This window comes from Takifugu flavidus, chromosome 6 (genome assembly GCF_003711565.1).
Source record: "Takifugu flavidus isolate HTHZ2018 chromosome 6, ASM371156v2, whole genome shotgun sequence".
In the NCBI taxonomy this organism is placed as follows: domain Eukaryota; kingdom Metazoa; phylum Chordata; class Actinopteri; order Tetraodontiformes; family Tetraodontidae; genus Takifugu; species Takifugu flavidus.
The window spans coordinates 8,517,057-8,540,684 of NC_079525.1; the positions used below are offsets into that span (position 1 = coordinate 8,517,057).

General features: G+C 43.8%; 2 protein-coding genes across 7 annotated transcripts; one reads left to right on the forward strand and one right to left on the reverse strand.

Annotated features, from left to right (window-relative positions):
- Window positions 1-2,924: 2,924 nt before the first annotated feature.
- On the forward strand, window positions 2,925-9,089 carry pex6 (peroxisomal biogenesis factor 6). 3 transcript variants are annotated; one of them, XR_008951028.1, is made up of 18 exons: window positions 2,925-3,454; window positions 4,343-4,891; window positions 4,963-5,129; window positions 5,229-5,312; window positions 5,521-5,632; window positions 5,843-5,976; window positions 6,048-6,153; window positions 6,231-6,433; window positions 6,501-6,687; window positions 6,918-6,994; window positions 7,090-7,204; window positions 7,279-7,484; window positions 7,572-7,623; window positions 7,833-7,941; window positions 8,012-8,128; window positions 8,313-8,390; window positions 8,475-8,611; window positions 8,689-9,089. XR_008951028.1 is itself a non-coding variant. In XM_057035879.1 (18 exons), the coding sequence occupies exons 1-18, from the start codon at window positions 2,945-2,947 to the stop codon at window positions 8,835-8,837; spliced, it is 3,105 nt and encodes a 1,034-aa protein (XP_056891859.1). In that variant the 5' UTR covers window positions 2,926-2,944; the 3' UTR covers window positions 8,838-9,089. The 3 variants fall into 3 exon arrangements, 1 of the variants encoding a protein (XP_056891859.1); XR_008951029.1 differs by having other exon boundaries at window positions 6,051-6,153; XM_057035879.1 differs by having other exon boundaries at window positions 2,926-3,454; window positions 7,572-7,622; window positions 7,822-7,941; window positions 8,475-8,614.
- Window positions 9,090-9,613: 524 nt separating this feature from the next.
- rcor3 (REST corepressor 3) lies at window positions 9,614-23,059 on the reverse strand. 4 transcript variants are annotated; one of them, XM_057035984.1, is made up of 13 exons: window positions 22,688-23,058; window positions 22,523-22,579; window positions 19,784-19,861; window positions 19,661-19,713; window positions 19,273-19,434; window positions 18,566-18,690; window positions 16,948-17,026; window positions 16,581-16,796; window positions 16,386-16,463; window positions 15,687-15,744; window positions 15,224-15,468; window positions 10,780-10,927; window positions 9,614-10,488 (listed from the first exon to the last, which is right to left on the reverse strand). In XM_057035984.1, exons 1-12 carry the CDS (start codon window positions 22,809-22,811, stop codon window positions 10,802-10,804), a joined length of 1,401 nt encoding a protein of 466 aa, XP_056891964.1. In that variant the 5' UTR covers window positions 22,812-23,058; the 3' UTR covers window positions 9,614-10,488; window positions 10,780-10,801. The 4 variants fall into 4 exon arrangements, with proteins under 4 accessions (XP_056891964.1, XP_056891962.1, XP_056891963.1 ...); XM_057035982.1 differs by lacking the exons at window positions 9,614-10,488; window positions 10,780-10,927 and adding an exon at window positions 13,929-14,958 and having other exon boundaries at window positions 22,688-23,053; XM_057035985.1 differs by lacking the exons at window positions 9,614-10,488; window positions 10,780-10,927 and adding an exon at window positions 14,815-15,030 and having other exon boundaries at window positions 22,688-23,059.
- Window positions 23,060-23,628: the final 569 nt, after the last annotated feature.

Below are 23,628 nucleotides of genomic sequence, written 5' to 3' on the forward strand. Positions count from 1 at the left end.
AACCAGTGAACAATCACTCGGTTCTACTACAGCGGCAGAGATGGGATTGAGGGTTATGTGCTACAATTTTATTATTAAATCCAATACTCAACAAAAAGTTAACTCGGCTGTACAAAAGTAAAATTAACAAAAGGGGTGGACAGGGCTGGGGCCCCACCGGCAGGTAAAACTCAATTAGGAGAGATAAACAAACTAAAAACACCCGTGCCACTGCAAACAAAACCACACACGAGGGGTGTGATGAAAACGCCCTCCACCAGGGGTTGGTCCCCGCCGTGGCCCGCAGCACCTGTCCACAAAGAAAAGGAACAATTAAATTTCCAGTGGTAAACAATTAGACGCGACGAGCACACACGCACACACACACCTCACACAGACAGGCAAATAAATTGTGACCAGATCGTCTAAAAAAAACACAACATCAAACAAGAAACGAAAAGAAACAAAACCTAAGAAGAGTAAATATAAAGTTGATAATACAATTTACAAACACTGTTAAAAGTCTAAAATAAAGGCAATAGCTCCGTGGTCGCCTCGGCGGCACCACTATGTCTCAGCGCCGTTTCTCCGAGCGAAGGGGAGCGAGGGGAGAGAGCGAGAGAGAGAGCGAGAGCGAACAGGAGAGAGTCCCGAACTAAAGGACTGAGCCAAAACAGAAGTGGGTCCAGTAAGCGAGGTAATCTGTGCCGACTGTATTTGGTGGCGCCACCACTCCGTGAGGGGTTCCCGCTGGGGAAACAATCAATCAACCAATCAATCAATCCATCAATCAATCAATCAACCAATCAATCAATCTATCTATTTTATTTATATAGCATCTTTTACAATCAAAATTGTTTCTAGGCACAGAATCCCAGGGCCTAACCCCAAACAAGCAACAGTGGCAAGGAAAAACTCCCCTTTAGCAGGAAGAAACCTTGAGCAGGACCAGGCTCATGTAGGGGGACCCTCCTGCTGATGGCCGACTGGGTAGAGAGAGAGAGAAGGGGAGAGGACAGGTAGAGGATAGAATAGTAGGAGAGGAGGGAGAGGAAGAGAGAGGAAGAGGAGAGGAGAGGAAGGAGAGGAGAAGGAGGAGAGGAGAGGAGAGGAGAGGAGAGGAGGAGAGAGGAGAGGAGAGGAGAGAAGACGGTAGAGGATAGAATAGGGAGGGGAGGGGAGGAGAGGAGAAAGACCATTTCCAAGTGGGGTGACAGAGGCCTGTCAGGTGATCATGTTTCTGAACCCCACATTAAGACAGCTCTCAAAACGTGGCTACCCAGACTGGGCCTTCACCAAGACCTCAAGAAAACGAGACCCCAGCAAAGAAGAGGAGGAGAGAAACAAACGCCACAGCGTTTCTATCTCCTTTCTGTCCGGGGTCTCTGAGAAGTTTAGGAGGATCCTCCAGAAACACGACATACCGGTTCAGCTCAGACCAAGCAACACTCTCAGACAGAGGCTGGTACACCCGAAAGACAAGACACCAAGACACAATGGAATGTTGTTTATGCTGTGCAGTGCCAGGAGGAAAGCAAGGAACTGTACATTAGTGAAACTAAACAATCTCTCCACAGAAGAATGGCACAACACAGACAGGCCACCTCTTCAGGTCAGGACTCAGCAGTCCACTTACACCTAAAGGAGAGCGGGCACTCCTTTGAGGACAGCCAAATACAGATACTGGCCAGAGAAGACTGCTGGTTTGAGAGGGATGAAGCTATCCATGTCAAATTGGAACAACCATCCTTAAACAGAGGTGGTGGGCTAAGGCACTTCCTATCACCCACGTACAATGCAGTCCTCCACTCCTTCCAACAACAAAAGACACTGGCTGTACTGCCCTCACGACGCGTTCTCTCTCTCGGGCGAGGCTAGGCAGTCAGCTAACAGTATGGAGTTCGAAAGAACCACAACAAGGCTCAACTGTGTTGTTTCTTTCTTTTATCCATTGAGTAATTTTTTTTACTTTAAACTTTACTTTTTCTTTTTTTTAATATATTGGACATCTTTATGTTTTTAACAGACTTGACCATCAAATTTTAACCTATACAATGTTGTGGTCAGTACACTGCCGCATGAAGTAAACAACGATCGACTTCCGGGTCTGAGAAAAATGCCACTGCGCACGCGCCGTACCTCCACGGGGCCAAGTAGCCTTTTCGGAAAGCGCGCCCACGACCGCTCGGACGCACTCGACAGTTTTCGTAGTTGTAGCTGCAAGCACTGACTCTGAAGAGGAGGCAGCGGTTAAATAAATTCTAATTATAAATAATATTATATTATAAATAGTAATATAATATAATAATTTGAGAAAAATCCCAAGAACACAGGAACTAATATCAAACAGTGATGTGTTTCTGTTAGAGGTGTTAATCTGTGTAATAGCCCTAATGATATCAATATCAGGTTGTAGTTGATAGTTTACATTGTAGATGAGGTGTTCTTTGACTACAAATGTTCCTGTGTTGAGTTATTGAACCATGAACGCCCAATCTGTGAATCTCTTTCTAACTTGACTCAAGTCTGAACAGTGAGTATACTAACTTTATGACAGACATATTACTGATATTCATTCATCTGAGATAATTAGATGTTACGAATTAAGCTTCTAACTGCACTATACTAACATGCAGTGAATCTAATTGGATTGGTCACACATTCACGTGCAGTCAGGCTCGATCCTGTTGTTCTGAAGCGCGTTCATAACGTTGAGAATAATACACTACAACTCGGAATAGGGAACATAATGATTTAAATAAGGGTGATTAAAAAGTCCCTACCAGTAGGTTTATATGGCCACAAACCATTTATTGAGTTCTTGACATCTCTTTCACAATGTTAGCCTAAGAAAAAGAGTTTTTGGGGGCCCATTGGAAGCAGGTGACCGAGGCCATCTTTGCAGTACCGTTGTTTGCCCAACAGGGTTTCCTCTTCAAACTCGGGGGCATTTCCTGTTTCAGTGATGACGCGGGAGGAAATGGCGACCCCGGCAGAGTTGTGTTGTACAGATAGTTTTCCGCCTCATCTGAGTCCTTTAGATGTTTTACTGTCGACCTCTTGGTTCCATTTACTCTTCCAAAATAACAACGACTCTCAGACCGTCCTTTTTAGCCTGCAGCGGCCTTATGGCTCCACTATCCAGACAATTTTACTGCGTGTTCACCCCACCAACGAGGAGGGAACCACAGCGAAATCCCAAAGCCGAATACGTCTTCACACGAGCCGCCTTTTCATGCGATACCATGGACTCTATGGCCTCGACTGCACCGGAACCGTACGGGCTACGGAGCCAGTCAAACTTGATAGAGTGGTGCTCGGAGCTCGGAGCAGACAGAGTCATCGCTGGGCGACTGCCGGACAGTTCACCTGCAGGCTGCACGAACTCTGTCGCCGCCAACAGTTGCTGCTCGCCCGGCGGGGAGAGCCGCTGCTGCTGACGCTAAACCCTCTGCCTGGAGAGGAGTCGGAACAGGTGGGACTGACCGGGACCCCGTAGACGTTCTGCCAAAAGGCTGACACCAAACGTGATTTTGGTATTCAGTAGGTTACTGTAGAAAGAAATTTGTTACAGGTGACATCGGAGGGAATTCCCTCTGGAGAGCCCAGGATGGACTGGACCTTCCTCCCTCATGTCTTTATTTATGTGGCGCAGCTCATAGGGCAGGAATTGGTCTAGCAACCCTCCGGTTACTAGACCAATTCCGGAAAGGGAGATGGGCTGAGACACCCACTCCCAATTCCATCCTTGTGTATGCCAAGGAAGGGGTCAAATTCACTTTCACTAACTTGCGTGATGACCTCAGGCCCCGCTGACCCACTCGGCTGGCGGCTTGCATAAATAGTGTATTTTTGTATGTGTTTCTGTGCTCTGTGCCTCTCCTCTTCTCTCCATTCTATCATCTACCTGTCCTCCCCCCTCTCCCCTCTCTACCCAGCCGGCCATCAGCAGGAGGGTCCCCCTACATGAGCCTGGTCCTGCACAAGGTTTCTTCCTGTTAAAGGGGAGTTTTTCCTTGCCACTGTTGCTTGTCTGGGGTTAGGCCCTGGGATTCTGGAAAGTGCCTTGAAACTATTTTGATTGTAAAAGACGCTATATAAATAAAGATTGATTGATTGATTGATTAACGTGTGTGTGAACACACAAATCTTCAGAAACACACACTACCTCTAATTCTATATTGGTTACCTTGGATGACATTGACTAGAAATACAAAATTAATGCATGAATGTTTTTTGGTACCCTAACCCACAGTCTTTCAACATGGATGAATGACAATGGTTCCAATTGTGAGTTTTAACATCTTAAGATAAACAGAAGGAAGAACTGAAGCGTTGCTTTGTTGGCCTAACTTGTTTTCAGGTGGAGCTGCTTGTCCTGGACTGTTCTCCTGTGATGCAAGGTCAGATCACGGCTGACACCACTGTGGTTCTAACCGACGGCTTTGATTTGATGGACCCTCAGGACCCTCTGCCCTCTAGACCCCTCCGCCTCTGCATGTCAGACTTTGCTCATTATGCTGATGGTCTTGGGGAAGGTCGGTGTCTGCTGGACAGCCAGAGGCTTCTCAGCTCAAGGTTCTGTGGTGTGCTGCAGGCACTGCAGTGTTGGCTGGAGGTAAAGGTAGTGGATGCTCAGCACCACTTTGGAGCCACTGGCATTGATGAGGACAACAGTGTCTTTGTGAGCAAACAGCTGCTGCTGCAACTGGGGCTGTTTAACCATGAATGGGTCAAACTATGGAGATCAGGGGGGTTGATTCAGAGGCTGGTCTCTGTTGTAGTTGTAGACCAGATCCAGAGTCCAGAAACACAGAAACATCAGGAAGATGGCTTCATATCATCAACACTCTGGTTCAACATGACTGAAGGAGAACAGGTCCCAAGGAAGAGCTTCACACTAAAGATGAAGGTGGACTGGAAACCAACTGACACACAGTTAACATGTTTGCACTTTTGGTTAACTTAACTTTCCACTTTCAGAGATTGGGCCCTACTGTTGTGGTTGGCAGCCTCTGCTCTCAGAGTCTCAGCCGTTCCTTTGCCCCACCGTTTGCCAGCGAGCTTCACGTTCAGCTGGTTGTGTCACCACAGTATGAAGGTCTGAGTTCCTATGAGAACCTACTGTCTGAACACTTCAGCACACCGAGGTACATGCTAACCAAAGGGAAAGTTGTTAGACCGTGAAAAAATGTTATTGTTCATTATTTGTTCTGTTATTTAGATGGTGTGGTTGTGTGTGTGTTCAGGGTGGTTTCACAGGGAGATATCCTGACGGTTCCAGCTGAAAACCATCCAGACCTGCTGGAACACAGTTCAGAGGGAGTCCAAATGTACGTCTGCAGTATTTTAAACCTCCAGTTGGACTGAAACTCCTTCCTGGAGCACCAGTTAACTTTAAATTAATCAGCTCTGTTAAATGTTAGTATGTAATTTTTTTGTGAAGATGGAGAGAAATCAAATTTTCAGTTTTGAGTTTGTTCCACAGTTAAAAGAAATCTGAGAAGATGGAAGATTGTTAGGATGGTGTTTCTGTATCAGATTTCCAGCAGTGTTCTTCAAAGTGCATGGCGTGTATTCACGTGTGCAAGAAGAGGAAGTCGAAGGGGACGGAACTTATCTTGCGGACAGACAGCACACCTGTTTGTACATTGTGAGTGATCTGGTTTTGGTTGGATGCTAAGTCTGAGATGTTCCTGCTCAACTCTGATCACATGTTCCTACATAAATGAAATGCTCATGTCTGGATTTGGTCCACATTAGACTGGGACACAAGAACATTCAGAATCTGTACTTGTTGAGGAGCATTTGATTTCTGCACCAGGACAGACTGAGTGACTGAAACAGTGATGTCTGTCTGCAGGGGGCATCCAACAACAGCACTGTCCCCCACAGCTCCGTAGATGGAGGGTCTCTGTGGAACAGTTTGTCTTTTCCAGGTCTTGAGCCAACTATCAACCTACTCAGCAGCATCATAGCACCACACCTGCAGCACAGGTAATTCACCTACAAACCCACAGGAAGCAGTGATGGCTGTTCTGAATAACTGGTGGTGTTTGTGGTTAAAGCAGTGTCCTTCCTGGTTGCACCATCATCCTCTCTGGACCTGCAGGAAGTGGTAAAGTAACAGCCTTGAATGTGGCCAGTCGCAGACTGAACCTCCACCTGCTGAAGGTACCTGGGCCTGTTACACCTTATACATATAAATGTGTTATTCATCAGTAAGAGAGCAAATTTGGTCTTTGTTGTAGGTGAATTGTGTGTCGTTGCTGGCGGCCACTGCAGCAGCATCTGAAGCAAAGCTCATGGCTGTGTTTCAGCGGGTCGGCACAGTGCAGCCCTGTGTACTGCTGCTCAGGAACCTGCACTTCTTGCTCAGACCACGAGGTGGCATCGAGGAGGACGGCAGGATAACAGGCGCTCTTTGTCGGCTGCTTGGTGGCATCTCCAGCAGGTTTGGCTCTCAGTTGTTTAGCGAAGAGCTGCTTGTGTTCTGTGACTGATGCCTGTGTGGGTTCCAGGGTGGCGGTGGTGGCAACCACCAGCAGGGCCAGAGATCTATCTGCAGTCGTCACAGCAGCATTTGTCCACCAGGTGGGCATGGAAAGTCCAAGTGAGGAACAGAGGCACATCATGCTTGGCAGTCTGAGCCAGAAATTGTCCATGGGGATGGATGTCAACCTGGAGAAACTTTCCAAACTCACCATGGTAAATGACTATCCTGCAGTAGATCCTGATCAACACAGAGTTTACCAACAACTCTGTGGAGCAAGCAGACAGCTTCCTTTAATTACGAGTAAGATCACAGAATGGACCCCTGCCAGAAGGTGGATGGCAGCAGAGCAACATTGAGGTCTTTTGCAGAGATTCCACAACAGCTGCTGTAAACCACTGGATCAGAACCTGTGATGATTGGTTTTGTGGTTGTTTCTCATCAGGGGTTTGTTTTGGGGGATCTGGCAGCTCTTGTGGTGGCAGCAGGGAGATCTGCCTGTCGGAGACTCAGGCAAAGCTGGTGAGTGTTTGCTTGCTGTTTACTCTGATAACCTTAGCATTGATGTGATCATCGAAAGGACTTTGTTGCTGTTGATTTTGAATTTGTTTGTCCAGTGGTGGACAGCAGAAGGAGCTGTGCAACAGTGGAGTGACCCTCTTAAACCAGGACTTCACTGTAGCATTGGAGACACTGCAGGATGTCCAGGCCACAGCAGTCGGGGCACCCAAAGTGATATAAGTTGATTCTTGTTGTCCCTGGGGGAGGTGTCCAAGTAGATATGGCTGTAATATCTCTGTGAACAGATCCCTGATGTACGTTGGGAAGATGTTGGTGGTCTACAGCAGGTAAAAAAGGAAATCTTAGACACAGTGCAGCTGCCACTGCAGCACCCTGAGTTGCTGGTTCTGGGTCTGAACCGCACTGGAATCCTGCTGTATGGACCACCAGGAACAGGAAAAACTCTACTGGCCAAAGCTGTTGCTACAGAGTGTTCAATGACCTTCCTCAGGTAGAAAGAGCTGATTCATCAGCAGTCAGTCAGTGGAAGAGGAGTATGCTGATAGGTTATGTGTGTGTGCGCATGTCTGTGTTCCAGTGTTAAAGGTCCTGAACTCGTCAATATGTACGTGAAGAGAACATCAGAGAAGGTTTCACTTAACCTTTATTTTTATGCCTGAGTTCACATCTGCCAGTGTTGCACTTAGCATTTGTTAACATTTAGGAAAGTTTGTTAGTTCATAATGACATGAATCAAAAACAGATTATTTGATTCCATCAAATATCAGATATAATCTATATATGTCTATATCTATATAACCTAACCTCACCCAACCTGTGTGTGTGTGCACACGTACAGTGTTCTCCAGAGCACGTGCAGCAGCTCCCTGTATCATCTTCTTTGATGAACTGGATTCTCTGGCTCCCAACAGGGGGCGCACTGGAGACTCTGGAGGTGTGATGGACAGGTGAGGGTCTGTTGAACAGGTGAGGATGTGTTCGTGGGCCCCAGTAAAGGCTGTGCTGGGCTGTTTGCAGGGTTGTATCTCAGCTGCTGGCTGAACTTGACACTCTGAGCTCAGCTGTTGGTGTTTTTGTCATTGGAGCCACAAATCGTCCAGACCTGCTTGACCAATCACTGCTGAGACCTGGCAGGTGAGTCTCTCTCTCTCTCTCTCTCTCTCTCTCTCTCTCTCATCTCTCTCTCTCTCTCCTCTCTCTCTCTCTCTCTCTCTCTCTCTCTCACTCTCACTCTCACTCTCACTCTCACTCTCTCTCTCTCTCTTTCACACACTCTCTCTCTCACACTCTCACTCACGTTAAACTGTGTGTTCTTCAGGTTGGATAAGTTGGTCTTCGTTGGGCTCAGCGAGGAGCCTGAGACTCAGCTGCATGTTTTACAGGCCATCCTGAGAAAGTGAGTAGGGCTCCCTCTGCTGGCCCAGAGCCTGTTTCACACACATACCTGATCAGGTGAAACTGTTGTGAATCTGCTGTCCAGGTTCCAACTGGATCCTACCGTAAACCTGCAGCAGGTAGTGGAACGCTGCCCCGCCCACATGAGTGGCGCCGACCTGTACGCTCTGTGCTCAGATGCCATGATGGTGGCCATCAAGAGGAAGATGGTCTTCATGGAGGGTGGTGAGAACACAGCAGAAACCTTTGGTGTTAGCTGGTGTCAGACGTGCTCAGTAGTGTTTGTCAATCAAATTCAGGTGAGGATGGTGAAGACTCGCCGCTCCTTCTGTGTCCTGAAGATTTCACGACAGCTTTGGAGTCCTTCCAGCCATCTGTCTCTGACGAGGAACTTTTGAGATACCGAAACATTCAGCAGAAATTGGAAGGCTGTAACAACAGAAATTAGAGCAGGAATTCATGTGTCCTGGACCTGCTGGATTAGGAAGCGAGCAGGATCAGTTGGAAGCCGCTAGTCCCACTGTCAGAGCAGCCACAATCAGCAGCATTTGATCTTTCTTTTTCGCATAGAAGCCACAACACACACGTCTGAACATATGATGATGCTAACATCCAGGAGGCTAAAGCATTAGCATCCATGTTGATACAGAGATGACTTAAAATGTTTGAAGTCAAAACTCGGTAAACTCTAAAATGGCGACTCAAGTTTTTCATTGTATTATATTACTGTTTTTATGATTGCTAGGTGTTACCACAAGCACTAAAATTATTTTTTTGTTTTTCTTTCCAAATGAACAGATGTAAAATATAGCATGTTGCCATTTTATTTGTGTTGTAAATTTCTGACACCTGCCTTAACTTTTTTTCAAAGGGGAAAACCCCTATAAAGACACATAGTTTAACAGGTAGCATGTAGCATCTGCTCCAGTACAGCAGAGGGAAGCAACAAGTCACCTCTTTGGCAGGTGTAGATTCATTATGGGCTCTTCGGCTAGCTGATGCCATTTAAATATGAATATGAGTGTGACAAAAGGAAGAGTTCTGCTAGCAGTTGGAGAACACAAATTATTTTAATGGGAATAGATAATGAGGAAATGGAAAATAAAACCTAATTATTGGACATTATTTTAAAAGTTATTTTCCTACTGCAGGACCTTAAATAAGGTGATGATGGCAAAATTCTGAAACCAGCCAGTTTAGAAATCAAAACAAATAGGACTTAAGTTGATGAAGTCACAAGTTTATTTTGACAGAGCTGAGCATGTTTGGTTCGCCTTAGATTTTTAAAAATTGTTGAACTGAAGACCTGACAAATGCTCATTTGGGAAGAGCAGTGGCACATTTTAGTTTCATTTAGCTTCACGGACGCATCTTTCAGTATCAGTAGAGAGAGTGTGTCTGTATGTCTTATCCTGTGTTGTGAAGGCTAGCAGAAATGGTCTACAAACCAGAAGTAAACAATTTCAAAAACCTGCAAAGCAGAAAAGGAATACAGATGTATAAACCTGGAGATGTTACTAAATCTTTTTTTTAATTAATATTAATATAGAAAAGTGCAGCATAAACCTGTAGAAATTCACACGGCAATAAGAGACTCCCACTGGTCATTCTGATTGTTGTTAGTGGATAACAAAGAATGTTAGAAAATAAAAAAGATGGGATGGTTTAAAGAGTGGAACCATCTTGAACTGGCTTCTCGTTATTGATAAACTTTCAAACCAGTAAAACGGTGGTTTGAAGCCAAATTTGAGGGTCCAATCATAGACACATGCTAATATCTGCAGCTCAGGTTCTGCTTCCGAGGAAGCTTTGCCTCATGTTTTCTGTTGTGGTAGAGAGTGAAGAAGAATGTGAGTCTGGCTTTTACTGCCTGTTCCAGTTTATTCGCCTGGTTTTGGTTCATGGAAGTGCAGGCTCCAGGCTGACCTTGTGTTTGAATGATCTGGCTGGAGCTGAGGGCCCATTTCCTGGCCAGAATCCGGATCGGTCTGGAAGTTTTGTTGGTTACACTGAAAATCCATCCCGCAGCTTCAGTGGTGATAAAGCTTCGGGTGAAGCTGCCGTCCAGCAGGTTCTGCAATAAGTCGGGAGGTGGATTCCTTCAACAAAAACAGGGAAACAGTTGAGAAGCATGGAGGAAATGAAACACCTGCTGTGTTTCTGATCAATAGGAAGAATCATTGGCTCCTCTGCTCTGACCTGGCTCACGACCACGTGACATGATCTAACTGGTGTCTTGCTCAACTATATCAACCAAACCATAAGCAATTCTAAATGGTGCCTTCAGGGGTGGATGGGACAAATTACACTACATTGGCAAGCAGAAGTAATGCTCTCGTGGTTAGCAGTTCAGGTTCAGTATTAGTTGGTACAGCAGAAGCCATATTTACCGCTTATGTGGCCTTTGCTACTTTAGTGCGTTTCATCCTTTTCCTCCTCATGAGGGTCACCTGAGGTCTCTTCAACCCAGCAATCAGAAGCAGCAGCCTGGGCCGTGACTTGGTGAGCCAGCTTCTCAGTAGCGTCCCTTTGGGAAACCTTCAGGAACACCAGACCATTAAGCTTGACATTTGTCACTCTTTGGACCTTTCATTTCCCAACTGAAGCTGCAGAACCAGGTACAAATCACAGCATATCAATCCAAACTGTCAAATCTGGTTAGATCCAGCACCTGTTTTTCCCAGTGGACTCAGGAATTAATGAGACTATTCAGGCACCACTTTGCCTCTGATTAGTAACAGAGATGAACACAAGGGAACATCCTGGTTCAGTGTTGCTGCTGGTGGATGGAGGACCAGGCAGATGAATTGGAATTGGAATTTGTATCAGTCTTAATCCAGCAAAACTTAACCCTGTGGACATAAGTTAGGGGGAGTGACCAAACAAATGGCCTTGTAAATTAAATTCATCTAGATCTTGATGATGTGGAGGAATCTATCAGACTTGTAGATAGTTTCAAAGAGAGAAGCAGAGAACTGCAGAAGAAAAAAGTTGTCAATAACATCAAACACTGACCTTCGACACAGGGGAATAGAGAGTGAAAAAGAGAGGAACATCTTCTTTTACGGCAGCCATGAACCAATCGGGAGACAGAAAACGTCAATTGATCATATCTCTGCACCCCAGCAATCTTGGCCTTTAGCAGCATAGCTAAGATTATGCTAAAGGTTAGTTGCCCCTATGCTGACTATAAGAAGAAGGTTTTCATCTTCAAGTAGAGAAGGCGTTGTCATCCTATACCTGTCCAGGGAGCTGGTTCCACAGCAGGGGGCCTGATAGCTAAAGGTTTGGAGCCCCATTCTACTCGTAACAGTTCTGTAACCAGCAGTAAACCAACACTGAGAGCAAAATGGTCTACTGGGATGTTCTGGTCCTTCGTGGACCTCATAGGACAGGAGAAGGATTTCAAAGTCTATTCTGGATTCATATTGCGGCCAGTGAAAAATGAGAGCAGAACTGGTTCTCTAAGGATGTATGTCCCACCACAAAGGCTGGAGGAGGTAGATTTGGAGTAATCATTCTGAACCTGCCTAATGAAGCCTGGACCAGTTTAGCAGAGGAGCCAGTTTTCATGATGGATGTTGAAAAATGAGTTAGAAAAGAAGTTTGAAACAGAACAGATAATATTCATCTATCTAAAAGTGACAACTGATTAAAACTCTGTTATGTCATTATTGGTAATCCAGATATCCCATCATTCAGATGAATGGCCATTCAGGCAGACATCTTTAAGCAGCCTTTAACAGTAGCCACCTTTGGGGTAAGCCTAAAACAAACGTCTCAATTGTTTGTGGGAGCGGGCTGAAAGCAGCCAGAGAGAAATCTAGCAACATGTAGATGTAAAATGATGCCGATGACGCCATCATTGTGCTTCCAGTGAGGCTTGCTGTTAAATGTCACCAGGCCAACACACTCTCACTCTGTGGGTCCCCCAAACTTTGCCTGCAGATTAATTTGGCATAAGGTTTGCGATCCAGCAGGATTGTCTTGATACTGTGGCAAAAACCCTGAGCTCCCATCTTGGCATAGAAACACAACGCCACCTCCAGGTTGTATCCAGTAATTGACTTCTCACCTCAGACTGGCACACAAGCAGATGTTCCTTCAGCATGATACCAGAGGCTAAAACCTCACCAGTAAACAACAGCTGAAAAGCTGACTTCCCGCAGAAGAAGTTCAACATAAATTGATGAAGCATGCATGTTGTCACAACTTCAGTGCTCGACTAATTAACCTGCTACAAGAATAAAAAAGCACTCTTACCAGTTGACCCCGCACATTTGTTAGCTTGTGGCCTGACGGCCCTGCAGAGGCTCGTATCTGATCCGCTGCAGGTTTTTGCTCTCACACTAGAAGCTTCAGTCGGCACATAAAAAAAACAACAAATGTGCTCAATAATAGGGGGCCAAGAGCCAGCCAGAGGGGGCAATTCAACTCAGCACTTCTGACAGGCCCCCCGAGAAACAGCCAATCACAGAGTAACACGTAGCTGTTGCTAGGATACTGGGAAAAGGAACTTTTTAACAAGTCAAATATGAGCAGAACTGATGACTTTTTTCTGATGACTGCTGAATTCTGCAGCAGCAGAAAGCCTTGTGACGATACCATGCTGGCGTGAAACATAAAGTGTTAGCTTCAGACGGTGAAAATGAAAGGATTAGGCGCTGCCGATTCAGGCGCTGCTGCAGGTTCGCAGTTCTGCGTCTTTGGTAGAGGCCAACGTGTAAAAGTGTCTCCAGAAGGTCATGGATCTATTAATTCAGCGTTGGATGTGATTGAAATGTGACTCTCAGACAGAATACAGCAGATTACATCTCTGTCCCCTGTAAGACTCAGAATCAGATATGGTTGCAGCATGATGATGATGAAGTTGCTTCCAGCAGACACACTCCAGTGCTGTTGCTGCGTTAACACAGGTCAAAGCTGGTTCACCTGAACCCAAAGCTTCTGAATGACACATTTGTCTAATGTTGAATGACCACAGGTGGACTCCATCCAGACCTGCTGATTTTTGTAAAACACACAGCCCTCACCAGCGGGTACATGACCCTGTGACCTTTAACATACCCAGAGATCTGGACTTGAAGAGGGGCCCTAAGAGCCAGCAAGCTAAAAGAACACTATGTTTTGTATTTCTCCACACCTTTGCTACCTCTACATCACCTTTGACCTTTGCCGTCACCAGCAACATATGGCTCGAGTCAAAAATGCATCATTCATCATTCGCATGGTGAATCTATCTCTTTACATTGAACAAACTGAAGACTTTTAAGTAGAAATTTGCGAATTATTGAGCATCGTAGTTCAAGCAGATGAAATCTTCACGCAGATGATAAATACTGTATTTTTCCAACACCAGCAGAAACAAATCCCCAAAGACACTGACACTGTAGGCAGTCCTGAAAGCGGAACATCCTCCACTACATGATATACCTAAAATAAAAAGTTAAAATCTTCTCAGGTACACGGGAGGGAACATGTTAACATTCTAGTTTTCTTTCAAACTGTCAAACAGACAGAAGAGATGATAACAAAAGCGTGACAGAAGAATCTTTTTAATATGAAGGGCTCACCCTCTGAGAACCAGGCATCTTTTTCTTGTTAAAACATCAGCATTTCTGAATTTGCTGACAGAAGAGGCTAATATTCCATACTTCCCTGACAAAAACAGTCAACATCAATATGAGGACGATGATTGTCAGTCCATCAGCGATCACCACTGCAGGTAAATTTTCAGGAAATGACATAAGCCAACCCACTCATATCAGCTGTCATCAGTCAGAAATATTTATGTATTCATCTGCCAGTAATCCTTTTAAGAACATTTCAGTTTTATGACCTTAAACACTAAATTTATTCTTGGTAAAAATATTGACTGTAATGTATTTTGTTTTAGGAAATATTCTATGGGGTTAAATTAAGATTACATTGCAATGTCATGATATCATGTGACTTCAGTTGTTTAACAGCCAAAAAACAAAGTCTGTTTTCAGACAAAATTCAGCAGTCAGTCAGTCAGACATGAGGTGAAAAAAACATAGCAAAGTAAAAATAATTTCAATGTTTTCAGTTGAGAAAAGCTCCCCACAATGCTTGGAGTTCACCCCAAGCACCTGCGCTCTGTTCACGTGCTGTGAGAAATATTATATTTACATATAATCCGAGCATTTCCTCCCTGTCATTTACAAATGGAGGGAAGATGATGAGGCTGTCTCAGATTGGTTGGCAGCCAGGCCAGAGGGCAGCTGAGCAGAGCCTGGTCCCGAACCCCCAGGGTTGCCACAGAGGCTCATGGGACCAGCTGGTCGAGGGTTGAGGCGGGGAGGCAGAGGGTTGGTTGGGCGGATGAGAGGTGGGGGCTGCTGCAGCATGGAACGGGGCTGAAGGAACCTGGCCTGCTGCTGGAGGGGTGGGGGTTGGCGGTGTAAGGAAGGCGTGGCTGGGAGTGTGGGCCGCAGGAGGGGAGGGGGCTGATGGACGGTGGAGGAAGTAGAGCCTGAAGTGACTGGAATTTGAGCTGAAGCGGAAGAGGAAGCAGCAGGGGATGCACTTGAGGAGGTCACCTGACCCTGCAGAAAGGAGAGTGGGTGGGGCCATAATTACCTCACTACAAGCCTGCGTCATTCACATTTAATTCCTGTCTGAAGGGAGGAAATCAGCGAAGATCTGAATTAGTGTCAAAAACATACAGTAGCATCAAAAACAGCATATTTGACATGTAGCAGCAACAGGCTAATGACCGATGACAGCTTCTTCATTAATCAAACTGACTTCTGTAAAAATGTCACAAATCCAAAAAACAGATCTTAATCTGGACAAATGAAGACCCATTACCTCTTCATCCTCCTCATCAGTACTCTTCCCTGAAAGTGTGGGTCCACTGTTCTTCCCCTCCTCTCCTGAGGTGGTGCTGTCTCCATTTGGAGCTTTTGTTCCCTGTTCAGCCTCCCATTCCTGCAGCACCTCGTCCAGATTGAAACGCCGCCGATAGTTCACAAAGAAGTTCTTCACCTGTCCTACTGTTTTGTTCCCGATAACGTCAGCGATGGCCTGGAAGTCTCTCCCATACTTCCTAACACCTGGTTTAACACAGAAGCAGTCAGAAGTAGCAAACTATGATTAGTCACCTTCAGTTGGAAATAGGAGTCATGCGACCCTCAAACATTTTGGACTACATTTGGGAGAATGTGACAGATTTAAGAAAAAAGAGAAGAAAAATCTTGATTTAAGATGCTGAAGAATTCCGAACACAATCCACACGAATATATGGTGAAATATTGCTACATATAAAACCCACCCTGAACTGCAAGGAGCTGCTCATCTGTGGTCCAGCGCGCGTTCACTTTCTGGTTACACTGCAACAGCAGGAAGAATCGGAGCGCTAAACTTCACATTGACATGAGAATCAAAGACTGTAGTGAACATTGCAGAGTAAGAATCTTTCTGTATTATCAACTTGATTTCCATCATGTATCTTCTGTCCTAGGTGAAAACCGAATCCTGTGCTTTTATTTTGAGATTTTTTTTATATGACATCTACTTACACACCCTAACAGTAGGTGGTGACTCAAACTGGCACCTGCCTTGTTTGCGAAAATGTGCGTAAGCAAATGTGAGCAAAATGTGACACGGAGATATGAATTTTCTTTTTCCCTGACCCTAATGATGCTAAGTGTTATTAAGATAGGGCTGAACAATTGAAATCCACAGCTATAGTTATGTTAAAATCTGAACTAAACTAAGTAGCAAGTGAAGTGTGAAAGGGATCATTTCCCCACTGCGGCAGCACCACCTGCTGGTCGTTTGGGAATATCAAACAGGATTTTTGTGTTTACTGCAGCGTCTATCACGTTCAAACGGCATCATATTTTCTCTAAAAATATTACAGAAGTTAAATAAAACTTCACAGCATGTCATTCAGTGATGGGGTTGGGTCCTAAAGCAGAGCAGGAAAGACCACCCTCCTAATATCACTAGTTCTTCCAGTATTTCGTACCTCTGGCAGCCTGAAGTCTTCCAGGCTGGCCTCCAAAGCGTGTTTCAGTCCACTGTTCATCTGTTTAGCATTCTGCACCTGAAGAACAACCATGTGAAACCATTAACCACAGCACCAATAAAGCCAGGAAATTCATGTGAAATTCCCTTGTTTTCTAGTACACACCAGGTCTGAATGATTTTCTAGCAGCCTTACCTGTCTCTTGAGAGATACCAGCTCCATGTCCAGCTGACGGAGAAGTGTGTTAGCAGCAGAGGCACTGCAGGACATTGCCACCACGTCCTCTTGGGTCAGATACATGCCTTTTGGGGGCCGGCAGCGGGAACGTTGGTGATGTCGGTGCTGCAAAGTCTGATTCTCCCGTCGACCTAAAGCCAGCTTAGCACCTGGTGTTACTGGATCTGTCTGGTTCTGTTAAGGGAAAAGAAATTATGATCTTGAATTTCAACAGTAAATTTTGGTAAATTGTTCTACCATACATTTAAAAATGGAAAGGGTGGCTGCAGCATTGACTATGCTGTCTAATCTTTGTAGCAACATCTCCTCACATGTGGGAACTTGCCTCTTTCTTGGTTTCCTTGTTTGGATCGTAGTCACTGTCGTTGGCTTCGATTGGATTGGCCTCCTCCATCTCCTCGTCACTGTTGGCAGTAACATTCAACCTTTACACAACACTAAATTATTTCATATCTTTAATTTAGACACTTCTATATGATTATTTTAGCTTCAGTTTATGAATCTAATGCGAATCACAGCAAATCGACTGAAGAAAGGAAAATCTGTTCTGTAAGAGGTTACTTTATCAGGGATATGCCTTATCAATGAAGTGTCGGTATGACAGAAGGGAAGTGGTATTCTTGTAAAATAGACAACTAATATTTAGCCTGGAAAGACTGTTTGGTAGTTTATAAAAAAAGGTCCTCTGTAAGGCTAGAATAGCTTATTTTTCTTCTTTATTTGAAGAAAACCAGGAAAACCCCAAATTTCTTTTCAGCAGTGTGGCCAAATGAATCACAGTGTTTTAGATTCATGGATCCCTTCATCCCTCAGTGGTGAAGACTTCATGAGCTTCTTCACTGATAAAGTTCTAACAATTACAGAAAAAGCTAATCAGCCCATTCCAGCAGCTTCTAGACCATCACCAGATGTGCTGACTGTAGGAAAAACAGGGTCTCCAAAAAGTCCTTCACCCCTATATATTTTTCTGAGGCATCGTTGCTAATGGAGAAATCTAGGTCCACCACATGTCTTTTAGATCCCATCCCAACACACCTGTTGAAGGATGTTTTACCATTGATAGGCAGTTCTACCCTGGACCAGATCAATGGTTCTTTAGTGACAGGTTATGCACCCCGGTCCTACAAGGTGGCAGTAATTAAACCGTTGCTTGAAAAAAAAGTCACTGGATCCTGATGTGCTAGCAAATTATAGGCTGATATCTAACCTTCCCTTTATCTCTAAAATCCTTGAGAAGGTGGTGATGACTCAGTTACTGGAGCACCTGCAGAGAAACAACCTGTTTGAGATGTTTCAGTCAGGCTTTAGAGCTCACCACAGTAAAGAAACAGCACTCATTAAAGTTACTAATGATCTTCTTATAGCTTCAGATCATTGACTGGTTTCTATGCTGGTTGTGCTGGACCTCAGTGCTGCTTTTAATACAGTTGATAACATCATCCTGTTACAGAGACTGGAACATATGATTGGCATTAAAGGGACTGGTTTAGATCATATTTATCCGGTAAATACTAGTTTGCTCATGTCCACGGCATTCCCTCTTCAAACATTAGGGTTAGCCATGGAGTTCCACAAGGTTCTGTACTTGGACCAATCCTTTTCACCTTGTACATGCTTCCCTTGTAACATTATTCGGCAGCATGGAATAAATTTTCATTGCTGATGACACTCAGCTATATCTATCCATGAAACCAGAGGAGACAGCGTAGTAATTGAAGCTTCAGACCTGTCTTAAAGACATAAAGTCTTGGATGTCAGATGCCTGGTCCTGCTCAAGGTTTTTTCCTGTTAAAGGGGAGTTTTTCCTTGCCACTGTTGCTTGTTGGGGGTCAGACAACTATAGACAATTTTGATTGTAACAAATGCTATATAAATAAAGACTGATTGATTGATATGACTGGATCAGCAAGCCTCGCTCACTGCCTGTCACTCTGTCACTCTACCTGTCGTCCTGGTTGCTCCTGGTGGCCAGTTTGCGAGCCTGACGATCCATTAGACTGGTTCTGGAGCGAGTCTTTTTCCATGAGTAGTAGTATTTTACTAGACTGGAGATGGACTTGTCTGGCAACTACAAATGTAACAAACATTAACAAGCATTAGCTAAAGATTTACACTTTGACAAGTTTGAAGTTGATATGAAGATGTGAGGAAGGTAATGGAGCAGTAAGTGTTTTGTTGCTCTGATTGTTTGGATTGACCTGACCCTGGCTGTGACCACTGATTGTGCTAACTTCTCAGTTTGGTGGTTTAGGTGTTTGCATGTCAGCAGTCTGTGTGAATACACTACAAATAACAATTAGTTCAGTTTTCAGAGGCAACCTGTTCATCCCTAAGGCACTTCCTATAGTGGCTCTATGAGGATAGAAGCTTTTATTTTCTATTTTCCCTGTATCATCTCCTTAGGTAGATGAGCAGGAAGCAGCACTGACCCTATCACTGTGCAATAGTTTAAGGTTTAAGGTTTTTCTAGCTCTTCACCTTGCACCATGATCCCTCAGGAGACCAGGACCTGCATCCATCCAGCCTCCATCCCAATATGATTAGCAGATGACCTACTTACTTGATGTTCATGAGAGTAACACCAATATTGCTATTCCACTAGTTGGGGTTAGGTGTTAGGCTTGAGGTGGTGGTAGTTTTAGTTTATTACCATCTGTTGGATGCGGTGGAAGCTCTTCCCATGAAAACTGAAGGCCTGTTCAAACAGAACTTTGTCCTCCACTGTCCACTCATCTGGAAACGGAGTGAAGTTGGGCAGGTCAGCCAGAGACTTCTCAATGTTGTGCTTGTGCCAGAAGAGCATGCCCAAAGCCTACACACACACACACACACACACACACACACACACACACACACACACACACACACACACACACCACACACACACACACACACACAATGATCGAGTTGTTCAGTAACAAATGTCTCAACGCTTCTAGTCTTTCTGATGAGGTACAGTGAGAGAAGGTTTTTAATTCAATCCTGATCTACTGGTTCAGAACATTCTGCTTGGTGCTAATGTTCTGTCCATGACTCACCTGCTCTACATTGTATCCATGTTTCTCTTTGGCGATGGCGATGTACTCATCCACTACAGAGAAGATGACAGGTGTTTCACACGAGTCAGAAGCACAACACTACAGGACAGGAAGTGGACTTACATTTCGAGTCGATGATGGTGTGATATGGAGACCAAACCAGCATTCCGCCACTGTCTTTGTCAGAGTACTTACTGGAACCTTGATTAAGATCAGACAAACCACACGCTAAGGTTTGAACACTAGCTCAAGTGTGAGACACTAATGTCACACTTCAGGTGACCCTAGACACTTGCCCCAACAACCTGCAATTCAAATATTTCTTTAATCAGAACTCTATTCTTTGTATATATGAATTTTATTAATGGATCTGGATTATCACACCATTGCTATAAAGCCCCTAAAAATTTCAGGTGGAACTAATTGCTAGCTAATGTCCCTTTCACACTGCAAGAAAATAGAATGATGTTAGCACACTGACCGCGATCTGCTCAGCTTCTGTGAAGAAGAGATTCAGCTGAAGATTTTAGCAGTTTTGTCCTTCTGAGAGGAAGAATCTATTTACCACATGAAGAGTGAATTTAGGGCAACACTTGCTTAGGGCTCAAATCAGGGAAAACAAATTTTCACCAGGAACTTCCAGGAGCATCAGGGAAGACATGCTTTGTAATGAATAATAAAGCATCAATTGGACCATTTTGTCAGGCTTATGCACGTTTGGAATATCAATACCTTATTTTCAACAGTTTAACTGAGAAATCCTTTTAGGTCATTTTAAGTATCATTTAGATAATCAATCTTTTCTTCTTCTCGTCTCATTTTGTGTACCCTCCTGTGACCCCAAAATGGTAAAAGGGGTTAAGAAGATGAGATAATAATTACATTTTTAAATGCATTAAATGGTAGGAATTTTAACCAACATATACTGTAACTCTACACACAACAGAGGCCACTCTAGATTTAATTATAAACTGATATTCCTCTGGTGTAGATCTATGCATTTCTGATCCTTAGTGTGGTTTTTAATGTCACTGGTTTGAACTAGGAAAGTATTTCAGAAGGAAGGTCCAACATGTAGTGACTGCAAATGCTATTAATAATCTACATAACATTCCTTTCAACCTTTTACTGTCTTCCTGTGATTTGATTGTTGACATTTGGCACCTAAAACTAAACAAACTGAAGTCGACACTTCAAATTGGCCCCACAAAAATAAAAAAAGATCAGATCAAACACAAACGCTAACCCTGGAAAAATGAAACTATCTAATAGCTAGAGAGAGAAAATGCTGCACAGCAGAACAGAAATGGAGAAAACTGTTCATTCCCAAATTTCCAATAACAGTTCATCAAACACTATAACATGATTAAAATCAATATGATAACAAAAGCAACCTCAAGGTACTATCTCCAACATTTAACATCTGATTAACCCCATTTTTGACAATTTAAACAACTTATCAAGTGAGTGGTGTGCAGAATTTAAACAAAATTGACAATATTAGCTTGGCTCTAGTTCAACAGTGGTCAGCAAATACAGCCCAAAACTTGAACTTGGAGCTTGTCTCTATATGTCTCTGTGGGGAAATTCAAGAAAATTTGATGTCCTTGGACCATGATCCCTTACATCTAAAACCCTCAACCTGCTGTTTGGATCCCACTCCCAACTACTTTTTAAAATCCTCTTAAGATGAGGATTTATTAACTATTTTAAATGATTCACTTCAGTTGGATGATTTTGCACTGCACTTCTTTCTGGTTTGCTTAAAAGCAGTTTTACAACATTGCAATTACTCCAAATTTCAGCTGCCTGAGGAACAGAATGTGCACTCTATGTGTGTGTGAGTGTGTGTGTGAGAGAGAGAGTGTCTGGGGTGGGGTGGGGGGTGGAGCATTACTTTACATTTTACTTTTAGCTGTTTTGTTGACTTTTATGTCATAAAGGTCTTTTTGCTACATTTCATTTGTTTAAAAAGTGCTTATTGATTCATCAATATGCTGCTAACACTTAGTTTATGGTAAATATATGTTTGCTAACAATGTGTTACCAAACTGATACAATTTTAATTCAGAATTTTGTGAATATTATTTAATTCTTGTTAATGTTCATCTCCATTGAAAATTAATGATTTCAGAAAGTTTTCATTCATCTTTTAAATCAATTGCATTGGGGTTTGAGATCTAAGCCTAATCCGTATCACCGTCCAGTTTGCTGTTGTAGGAGGAGGTGCACAGGTCTGAGGTAAAACCAAATCTCAGAGGCGGCAAAGAAAGAAATATCTATTTGATTTCTGCTAAATTGAAAGAATCTACTACATTTTCACATTTATAAAATGTTACATTTAGGATTAATCAATAAGATCTGATATTGGCTGGTTGTTGGGGCCGATTTGGATTATTGGGTGGGTTGCAAACCCCCACCTCAGCCATAAATGCCTATCAAGCAGAACTGGGATATATTAAAATACCAATCTTCTGTTAGTTAATCTTGACCTCATCTCATCAAACTTGTTAAACAGCTTTACAGTCCTGGTTGGATTTCGAACTCCCCTTAAAGATCTTCTCCTCCTCTTTGGTTCGGGCCAAAAAGATTTGATAGGGGGTTTAACTTTTATTTAAATGCATTTTTATGGGGTTGAATTTCAAACACGTTTTCATGTGCAAAACTTCATGAACTTTCATGAATGGAAGCTTCATATAATGCTTGTGGATAATAATTATGATTAATGTGGAGTTAAAGTAGCCCCGTTGTACATTAATCCACGTTTTTAACCTGACATTCACATGTTTATAGACGCGACGTGACAGAAAGGTTCGTGGACGTGAACCGAGGCTACCACCATCCAGACCAGCAGAACCTCACCGGGATCCAGATCTGGGATAATTGCCTGGAAGTCGTCTCCGACCCGCATTCCCACATCTGTGAAACACCAACACGTCATAGATGAGCAGGTTTTCTCAAGTATTTCTCTGGTTAATTAACGCGCACACTGAAAACACTGAGAGGTTGTTCGAGGCTACCACTCACCGTGTTCGTCATCGCTGCCGCTTTCTTCCGACAAATGTCCGTTTGATGCGTTCATTGGACTCTTGGTGCCGTTTGACCGACCCTTACCTAAATACTCAGAGCCTTTGTCCATCATCCCGGGCATTTTTGACTTCGGTCTGGTCGATTTTCTTCGCTGTCTGATTTAAAAAATTGTCAGCAGGCGCTGGAGCTTTCCGCTGCTATTCACTCGCTGTCCGCTGCACCGGCCATGTCGCTGCCGCGCTCCTGTGCTCCCGTTCGGAGATCCCAAAATGTTATTTTGGGAGAAAGAAATCACACTCGCCCCACGCGGACTTATTCGATGCTCCAAATAGGAGAAAATGCAAGAAAAGTTCTCTTCGTGACAAATTGTTAATATTTTTGCAGCGTTCACTAAGCGCGCCCTAAGTACTGCGGCGGAGGGATATTTTTGCACATCACGAGCGGCTGTGCGCTTCCAACGTTGTTCCAAATCCTTCCACCGACAGCGAGAAATCAAAGGGTCAAAAGAGAAAATAAAAGAACAAGGTACATTAAGGGAAATTAACGTTAAAGTCATTTAAATATGTGATGCTACATGTTTTTTAAACACGACACAGCATTTTAAGGTTATTAGACAAACCCCGGTCTGTTGATACATTTGTGATTACCATTATTGGCGTTATCAGCTACCTGACCATCATTACTCTGGCGTTACTTAATGATTGAGGAATCCTGGAGTAACATTTGAACTGGATCTGACCTATAACTCACATATTAAGAAGAACCCTAAGGAGCTCCTTTCCATGAGCATAAAATTACAACAATCAGGATCAGGTTGGCCCACAATGATGCTAAAAGCTGCTCCAGCATTTGTTAGCTACAGATGTGACATGACTGTGTTGGCTTCTCTTACTTTCACTGTCTATAAAATCCAGTATACATTTTAAGATCCTTTGCTT